This window comes from Solea solea, chromosome 6 (assembly GCF_958295425.1).
Source record: "Solea solea chromosome 6, fSolSol10.1, whole genome shotgun sequence".
NCBI lineage: Eukaryota > Metazoa > Chordata > Actinopteri > Pleuronectiformes > Soleidae > Solea > Solea solea.
Genome location: NC_081139.1, coordinates 9137436 through 9147359, shown reverse-complemented (window position 1 = coordinate 9147359; position 9924 = coordinate 9137436). Strand labels below are relative to the sequence as shown.

At 39.5% G+C, this 9924-nt stretch overlaps 1 protein-coding gene across 1 annotated transcript; it reads left to right on the top strand.

Annotated features, from left to right (window-relative positions):
- The first annotated feature begins 356 nt into the window (after positions 1 to 356).
- Positions 357 to 1777, top strand: wu:fb55g09 (coiled-coil domain-containing glutamate-rich protein 1). Its single transcript, XM_058631726.1, has one exon. The coding sequence runs from the start codon at positions 831 to 833 to the stop codon at positions 1533 to 1535; it is 705 nt and encodes a 234-aa protein (XP_058487709.1). The 5' UTR covers positions 357 to 830; the 3' UTR covers positions 1536 to 1777.
- The last annotated feature ends 8147 nt before the right edge of the window (positions 1778 to 9924 follow it).

Genomic DNA, 9924 nt, shown 5'->3' with positions numbered 1-9924 from the left:
GTTTCTGTACAATGTGTCTGCTGTCAGAGAAGGGAGGTGGAGTGGGAGTGGGGTGTGTGGTAACGGCAGCAGCTGTGGATCACATTTCAGCTGCTTAAACTCAGGCGGAGTGAACCATCCTACTACGGAGAATATCTTTCTTAAACCACACCTGAGGCACCTGTAAGCGACACTTATTATATATTTAAATTTGTATTGTATGTGACAAAGCAGCGCAAGCTAACATGTTGATATAACACGTCATAAAAATACGTGGTGTTGTTATTATTATTATGCACATACATCACCCCCCTCCTCCTGGAAACCCCTGTGAATGGTACATCCCATCTCTTTATCAAGCTCTGAGGAAGAAGAAGTCTCACAGTCGTCGTTGCTTGTCAAACAGAAGTACACTACACCTGTAGGCCTACAACTGAGAAGACAACAAAAAAAAAAACTTTTGTATCTTTTAGTTGCCTTTTATCACCCCTCATCAGCTTACCTCAGTTCACCCATCAGAGCTGTAAGGAGCTGAATTTACTTTGAGAGTGGTGAAAAAGAGAGATTAGAGAAACAGAGGAGGGCGTGACAGTGAGCCAGCGAGCAGTCAAGCTGCTACTGCAAGGAGAGGAAGAGCAGGCTATGCACCAGCCAAAGCCAGAGGTCAAGAAAAAAAGAGACAGGATAGTGAAAAGGTAGACTTTGAGGGAGCAGGAGGTCATTTGTGATCTTTGACACAAAAAACAGGACACCAGCCTCTCTTTGTTGTTGCGTGGGCCACCGCGTGAGGAGGATGTGAGGGAGTGCAAGAGAAAGCACAGGAGGCAACTGCAAGAAAGAAAGACAAGAACATGCTCTCAGAGATGATGTGCAGGAGGAGATGCCAGCAGCAGCATCAGGATGGACAAGAGGCTCTGCAGAGAGACGCTGCCAGCCGCAGGAAGCACGGCTGGTCCAAGAGCTGCAAGGGGCGGAGGACAGTGGGGGGAGGGTGGTCAGGAGGGGGCAATCATCATCATCACCACCACCAGCACCCACAACATAATCATCAACATCATCCCCTACACCTTCAGAGGCCAGTGATGTCACTCCGGCCTATCAACCTCAAGGGGAACAGGGTGAGGGGAATGCGGGCCCCGAAGAACACCAACCAGTTTCTGATGCACGAGAAGTATCAGATGCTGCACATGCGCTCAGATTCAGTGGGGAGCGACAGTGGCAGCAGCTCAGACAGCGACACAGAGCTCACCGACATGGACTCGTACCTGGGGGTCCTGGAGAATGCCAGAGGAGCTCTTCTGGACAGTCCCAACCCACACGGCTCAACAACGCCACCGGGGCAGTTTCTGGTACTGCACGAGGACAGTCTACATCTACATGAGGACAATCTGCATTTGCAGGAGGACAGTCCATGTCTGCCTGAGGACAGCATGCAGTATTTCCCCTCCGAGGACGACCTGATGCAGAGCCAGAATTTCATGCAGAGGGATTTTGTTGAGTTCTGTGACATCCTGAAGGGAAACTTTCAGGGAGCCATTTTGTTCCCTGCAGTGTGAGACTCAAAACTGAAGGGTGCCAGGTTTGTTCAACTACATGTTCACAACAAGTTGATGAATTTCCATCATGTTCAGTCAATTTAGCCTTAAACGCTGAAGTGTGTGTCTACAGACTGAGTTCACTGTATTTAGCAGGAACTAACCTGCACTTACATGTCTTACTGTGTCTTTTCAGACACTGGCACTGATGTCCTATTGAAAGTGCACAGAAAGTGGACTTATCTCACCACGTTAACATTTTTTAAGAAATAACTTAAACTTGATGCAAGATTGACATGATGACATTATTATTATGATGATGATGATGTTTTTTTTAACATTTCATGTTCAGATCATGTTTGTTTATATACAACGTGTCAAGGGTGCTTTCCATTTCTGTTGTTGTTGCACACAAAGGAATATGGGCTGGTTGGTGGGAGTGAGCCCAAACGGCCAATTGAAAATGAGCTGCCTGGATTAAATTGCAGATGATTGGCTGATACAGACTGTCAATAACAAAATGAAACCTTTTATTGTATTGAATAAATATATATATATATATATATATATATATATATATATATATATATATATATATATATATACATATATATATATATATATATATATACACACACACAACGAAAAACAAATAAATATCTGTTTGATGTTACACTGGATTAGTGGTTGTCTTTGTGGCTGTAAGTGAGTGTGAACTTTTTTCTTTTGAGTGTCAGTTTACAGGGCAGTGTGTCAACAAGTCACAAGAGAGGGCACAGTCAGACCATGTCAAAAATAAGACTGTGATTCTCTCAGGCATTGAAATAACATATAGGTTTTATAAGAAGATCACATGGTTGCTTGGCACAATGGTGAATTATTTATGTTTGGTTTATTTTTTTTATATATCATCAAACATACTTTTAGCATATTTTCCCAGAACAGGAAATAAAAAAGAAATGATGAAACAGATGAATAAAAAAAGATAGAAAATAAACCTGTTAAGAAGCATAACATAACGTATGTGCTTTAGATAAAATAAAAGTAAGAGACAAGATATTACTCATGCTGTGGGGACCTCAATCTGTTAACAGTCACATTATGGGGACAAAAAGCAAGTCCCCATAACATGCATAATTACATTTTAAGATGAAGACATGTTGGATGATTAGAATGAGGTTAGGGCTTGGCCAGTATATGTTATGGTTAATGTTAGAGTGAGTCACCAGGAAATTAATGGAAATCAGTGTATTGTCCCCTGAAGTGATTGAAACCAGACTTTGTGTGTGTGTGTGTGTGTGTGTGTGTGTGTGTGTGTGCGCGCCTATCATGGGTATTAACAAACACATCATGAAATAAATCTGCCCATGTTGCCTGTAGTGGATCAGCTCTAAGTCTCAGCCTGGCTGAAAGCATTTAGATCTAAATGAGTCAGATTATGTGTTTTGACAGGTTTTTTTTTTTGTGCACTGAACTGAGCTTGTGCTGCATGGTCCCATAAATAGTGTATGACCAGTTACTGGAAGCATTAATAGTAATGCAGCTACTTAGGCTTTGTATTTGAAAATTATTCCATTTTGTACAAGCAGCACAAAATATTATTACACATTATATGTAGAAATCACATTACCATCAACATTAAAGCCACATGTTCTATTACTATTTTATTTGAAGAAGAAAAACTGAACATCAGGAATTAGGAAGTAATGGGAACAGGTCAAAGCGAGGAACTGCCAGGTTTCAGCTTGATTTCTGCCTCATGTAACAATATGGGATAACAAAGCACATTTCAAAGACACTTTGGTGACATGCTTTACAGTATAGTAGCCTTACTCCTCTTTTAAGTATAAAATCTTGCTTTGGTAGTTGTTTTTGAAGCCTTGGTAGATATCTGCACTCTCTGAGTGTTTCTTGTTGTCTCCTGTTTACCAGAGGGCTTGCTTGCCGATGGTAGTTGGCTGTTTCTGGTTTAGTGATTTTGACCAGTTACTGGAAGCATTAATAGTAATGCAGCTACTTAGCCTGTTAACAGTTTTAACCATTTTAACAATTCAGTCTTTTACACATATATAAATACTATTTGTATTGTATTTGAAAATTATTCCATTTTGTACAAGCAGCACAAAATATTATTACACATTATATGTAGAAATCACATTACCATCAACATTAAAGCCACATGTTCTATTACTATTTTATTTGAAGAAGAAAAACTGAACATCAGGAATTAGGAAGAATTGTCTATCCTGCAGACAGAGCTGTTTGAATGAATTCATTTTCTTTCTTTCTCGTTTCTTTTGTTGTTTTCAACATACTGAAAAAGGAAAAGACTGAAGCTCAAGGTTTATTTTTGCCTAACCTGTACAATTAATTGACTAACCTAGAATATCAGCAACAATTACTGCAAAACCAAAATCAAAATGCAACAAACAAAAGACCACTACACATTAACACTTTCATATCCTTAATCCTTAATTATTTTTGCCTTTAAGGCTTTTCTGAAACGTAACAAAGAGCTCCACAATTTTAACTCAGATCTGACACGGATGCACATCTATAATTTTACAATCTTCAGAAACATACCACTTAGATTATAATTTTCCTCTGTTAATTTAAATTTATTTTGGATACAGACTGGAAGGCCTCTATTCACAACTCTAAATAATATTTCTAACATTTTCAGATACACAATATCTGGAAAAGAGGACCGAATAAAAAATACTAATTTGTGGGTTTAGGGTTTTGTACAGAATAGCAATAGATTTGGAACATTTTCATTACGTGTGGCTACCATTTAAGTTTATGATCTATTATTACTCCCTGAAATTCTCTTTCAAAAACTCTATTTACATATAATTTTATTTCACAATTTGGTCTCATATTACTAAACACCATAAACTTCCATTTAATGATAACTTTTTTTTTACTCTTTTTTTTTTTTACAATTCCCTGTTCAAATATATAAAGTGAAGTGAGCAGGTCACACCCACTCAGGGCAACCAGGCCTCTTTGTACTTGTGTGTCATAAACTAATAATGGGAACAGGTCAAAGCGAGGAACTGCCAGGTTTCAGCTTGATTTCTGCCTCATGTAACAATATGGGATAACAAAGCACATTTCAAAGACACTTTGGTGACATGCTTTACAGTATAGTAGCCTTACTCCTCTTTTAAGTATAAAATCTTGCTTTGGTAGTTGTTTTTGAAGCCTTGGTAGATATCTGCACTCTCTGAGTGTTTCTTGTTGTCTCCTGTTTACCAGAGGGCTTGCTTGCCGATGGTAGTTGGCTGTTTCTGGTTTAGTGATTTGGTTTTTAATTTTGGTCTGGAATAACTACAAATCACATACAGTAGATCCTTAAATAATCCAATGAGAGTTCAGACAAATATAGATCAATGTAACCCAAATACCATCAAAGTAAATATGAATAATCATTTATGGAACATCTACACCACCTGTATCCTGCCTACAGCGAAGCATGCCGGGGGGGGGGGCTTATTTGTATTACCTCTTTACCCTAGAGCTGTCCATGGAAAACCACAGACTAACCTGGTTCTTACAGCCTCACTGTTGGCCGTCCACTCCAGCCGTCCATTGCGGTGTGAGAGGCAGAGGAAAAGTGGCTCATTTATTGATACATCTGTTGCATTTCTACCAACATCTATTGCACTCTTTATCCAAACAACATCAAGGTCGGCACTGCACACACCAGTGCGTTTAGTAAGTCAACTGCCAAGTTTGAAATCTGTCAAATGACCTTTTGGACAGATATGCAACAACAGCCAGACAGACGTTCCTTGCATTTAGAGATATATGTGAAATATGTGAACAGGATGGGAGCTTTAAGGTTCCAGGTCTGGTATTGTTAGGTCCAAGTGGAGCGGTCAGGATACTGTTGTGAGCTGCAGGAGTGGCTGTGTTGCGGGGGATGGGCGACTAAAGCTTCTTTAAGACGTGTGCTGAACTCTGGAGATTGTGCAGTTGGGATGTACTGTATGTGCAAATGCAAATGTCCACAGAGGTCACTCTGGAGATTTTCCTGCCTGCTCCCAAGTACTAAGTAATCAATTGAGTGACTTCATATGAGAACAAAGCAACTTGATCTAAATTGTATGAATGGATATGCACAACCTGCATGCTCCAGCCAGCTGTCTCTCCTTCACCTGGATCCTGTGGAGATTGTCCATCTGTTGTGAAAGAAGTTCACCCAGACAATGTCCTGCTGCAATTGTCACACGTGAAATGGCAAATTCTGGAGAATATCATGACCAAAAGCTGCAGACATCACCTGGAGTTTATGTCTTAAAAAACAGCATTAAGTGAAAGTGGTGATTGTGGGTTCTAAGTCAAACTTATTCACTGTAAATGGTTGAAACTCTTGTGGGCTAAGGTGCCCTTAAATAATGCCTCCAGAAATGTTGCTGCGAAATTCACATAATAGGTCCACTTTGACACGTTTAATTTTTGACTGTACAGAGAAGTAAACAGGAAACAAGGTATGAGAACAGGACTGTATTAAAGCAGATGTATATATAATAGCAGTTAGCCACCAGGGGGTGACTCTACCGGTTGCAAAAGGGAAATGAGCGTACTTCTCACTTGATTTATAACATTGATATAACATTGATCCTTTTCAATAGAATATGATTGTAAATTCTTTTCCCATTTAGAGAGAAATAGATGGTCAAGCACAATAGTGGACACCAATATTATGGTATCATCCAATAAGTGCCAAGTTGCAGGTGAAATCTGTAATTTTTCGGTTGCAAAAACTGCCAAGGCGCTGTTTATATCGCAAATCTCAACTCTAAATACGGAGTTTGTTTTTCCCACCATTTTTACATTAAGTCTATGGTTACGACATGTTGCAAAGGTCCACAGCCAAAATCAAACATCAGAGACTGCAGTTATATGGTGTGCACTGTAACCATTCATCGACCAGAACATACTCTGACCTTTGGCATTATTCAAGAATTGTGGCAGATTTCTTCATTTTTATTAACATCCCAGCTTGGAGCTTTGAGGGTGGCCACAGATTTGGGACTCTGTATAGTAATCTTGTATTGGATTAATTAAAAGATTTGCATCATTACTGTGCATAACTCACAAAAATGTATGGTATAAATGACCAGCCATTACCAAGGCAGGCCTATGATGTCAGAAAACACATAAGATAAGAGGTGACATTATGCACACACACACACACACACAAACACACACAGTCATACTGACCTACAGTATGTTTGCACTATTTCTTAATGTCACTCATAGGGTCAGATCTATTTTGTTTGTGAGGTCTCTAGTGTGTCGCTCCAGTTTCTACCTTCTTCTGTCCCTGTCAGTCAGTCAGTCAGTCAGCAGTTTCTGCTTTGAGTAGTTGTGCAATGCTGCTGCCTCTTACTGGTCAGCTGGCACTGGCAAACAGGAAGGGAGCGTGAGCTGACACACCACACATGCACGTATACACACACACGTACGTACACCCAAACACACACATACAGAAGATTAGGGAAAGAAGATCGGAAGCCTCGAGGTACTTCTGCTCGCTACACTAATGCTAATCTGCTGACACACACACAAACACTTAATGTTGGTTTTAACTAAATAAGGACTCTCACTGACATATTGTACTTTATAACCTAAACCAACTCATTATATGAAATTAATTCTGACCCAACATTAAGTTTAAATCCCAAGCAGTCCCGGCTCTTTGCCTGTGAAGTAGAAGAGAGTTTTGTGAAAGCCTGCATGCACACACACACACACACACCTGTAAAGGGGCAGCCATTAAATAACAAGTACAGACAGATTTACAGTATGAACGGCTGTTAGAAATATTGCTGACACACCCTTATACAGACTGTACTGCCGCTGTGAGAAATCATGTTGATTTACGATAGGTAAAATATTGCAAATGTGAATGATTATATTCTGTCTTCATAATCACTGTTTAGGTTGAGTATATGACATCAGAACTTGAGCCAGTGCAGCCAATCAAAGGATTCAGTTGATCTCCAGCTGAAATGAGATTGGGTGAATGGTTAAACCTTTAAGACCTTACAATGGAACATAACCTTGCTCAACAGTATAGCATGTAGTTTAATCCCTGTGTTTAGGTAAAAGGGGCTACTTTTTAATCCCTACATTTAGGATTGACATCTTTGGTTTTTAATGTTTTTATATTTTTTAAAGATATAGTGGGGCATTTATTGCTTCAAGTAGATAGGACTGACAAGCATGGAGGAGGTGGCGAGGGTAGGCAAACAGTAATTACCACAGGTCAGAAATGAACCCAGTTTCCTGCAGAAAGGAATCTGGGCCAGCAGCTCTTCCAGGTGAGCTACTCTTAGCCCCCATTTACCAAGCATAATGCTGTTACTGATTTAAGTCAAGGCTCACCAAAAAAATCTGGTTACGGATCCCTATTTATCTTAGAATAATTAACATGCTCCTTTTTTCTGAAATAAGTAGAAGTAGAAGAAGAAAGTGAAGTAAATGTTGAATCATTGATTAACAGAAGCTCTCCTCTTGTTTCATACTAAAAGATTGCCAGTAAAACTCATGTGATGATTGATAGACAATATGAAGTTCTTTAGAGGCATGTTTCCTCACAGGAAGCAACATGACATGACAGATTTCTAGTTAATACAAAATCAAATGTTGGAAACATTGTCACATTTCAGAACCAGAGGATAATGGGTTGTCCTGTTTTCCCCAGTCAGAATTTTTAACCACTCAAGATTAATGTAGAAGTGTCTCTATACACAACTAAAAGCTGTGGATGAAACCTCCATTACCACAGTGTGTGCATGTGTGTTGGGGGGTGGGGGTCGTTATGAGTAGATGAGGAGGAGGAAAAGGAGGAGAAGGAGGAGAAGGAGCAGAAGCAGTGGAGGGAGTTGGGTAGCTTTGAGTCAGCTTGGAATGGAAAAGTACAGCAATCTGCTTTGGAGGTGGAGATTCCTCTGTTGAATACACAAGCCGACCAATCAAAACACAGAAAAACACACGGATGGACAGCAGTTCTCAGCAGCATGACAAAGTCTCAACTCTGTATCTGTATAAACTCCAGGCAAATTCCTGATGAAAAGAAGTTCCTATTTTGAAGTGATTTTAAGTTGTAAAGACTCAGAGCTTTATAAAAACAGGGGTAGCATTTTTTAAAGAATAATAAAAACAAAAAATAAAAGGTAAAAAAAAAACGTTTTATACACACACACACACACACACACATATATATATATATATATATATATATATATATATACACATACATATATAGTTTTATGTGAATCCACACTGACATCTACTTTGTGGAGTTTTGTCTCCGTCCATGCAACAACAAACAATGCCAGGCTGAATCATGCTGCTTCTAGATTCAATGCTAAGCTAGGTTAAACACATCCTAACCCCAGCTCTGAACACACAGACATGACAAAAGTATTGATCATTAAAAACCAAATACCCACAGATATAAATAAACCGTGATTTAAATGTCCAGATTTTGATGGTAACTTGCACAGTCTGCAAGAAAGAGCAGTCACACAGACACACACAGAGGAGCCTATTTCAGCGGTGGGGGGTTACTCTGGAGTTACTTTGGCCGCATGAGCTCAATTTATCTCTCTCTCCCTCTAATGTTTCACATGATTGACACACACGCGCAATCAGGCTTTCTTGCCGATCTGAGTAGCGTCAGTAACTTAAAACACAACAACATTAACGCAACACAACGACAAAAGCTAAACCTTTGGCCTTCGCTAGTGCTGACATAACATTCCAAAGTAAAGGAAAAAAATTAATAAATGTTTTGTTAAAAACCTTTCACCTTACACACCAAATAAAATCTATCAAAGACAATTATTTACCAGGATGTTCAACACCAGTTTTTTTTAAAGAAATCTACTGCAATTCTTTGACTGTATATGTCTGTTGTTTTGTCTTTGCTTACCACTATATCACTTTGAGAATCACTGCAATATGATTATAATCCAAGCACTATGTACATGTCATAATGTGTGGTTATACTACAGTAGTGTATATTTAGTAGCTGTCTGTTGTTTGTATAAAGTCTTTTGTGTGTATTTGTGTTTTTTTTAGCTGTTTGTTTTCACTCTGGCCACTATAATGTGTCTCGTGTCATGTCTGTGGTGAACAATTATGTTCCTAGGACGTGAGTGGGCAGTTACTGCCGCAAAACCTGAGCTCGTTCTTTATGACAGTCTGATGCCTTGTTTGTACATTTTACTCTGTGAACACAGAACAGGAGCACTAACACAGTGCTGCTGCTGTTGCTGCTGCTGCTACAGAGTGCGATGTTCTCACAACATAAACAACGCAGCCGTTGCTGTGTGGGTCACGTCTGGCATGTAGAGCGAGTGTACGTGTATGTGCGCGTGCACGTGGAGCC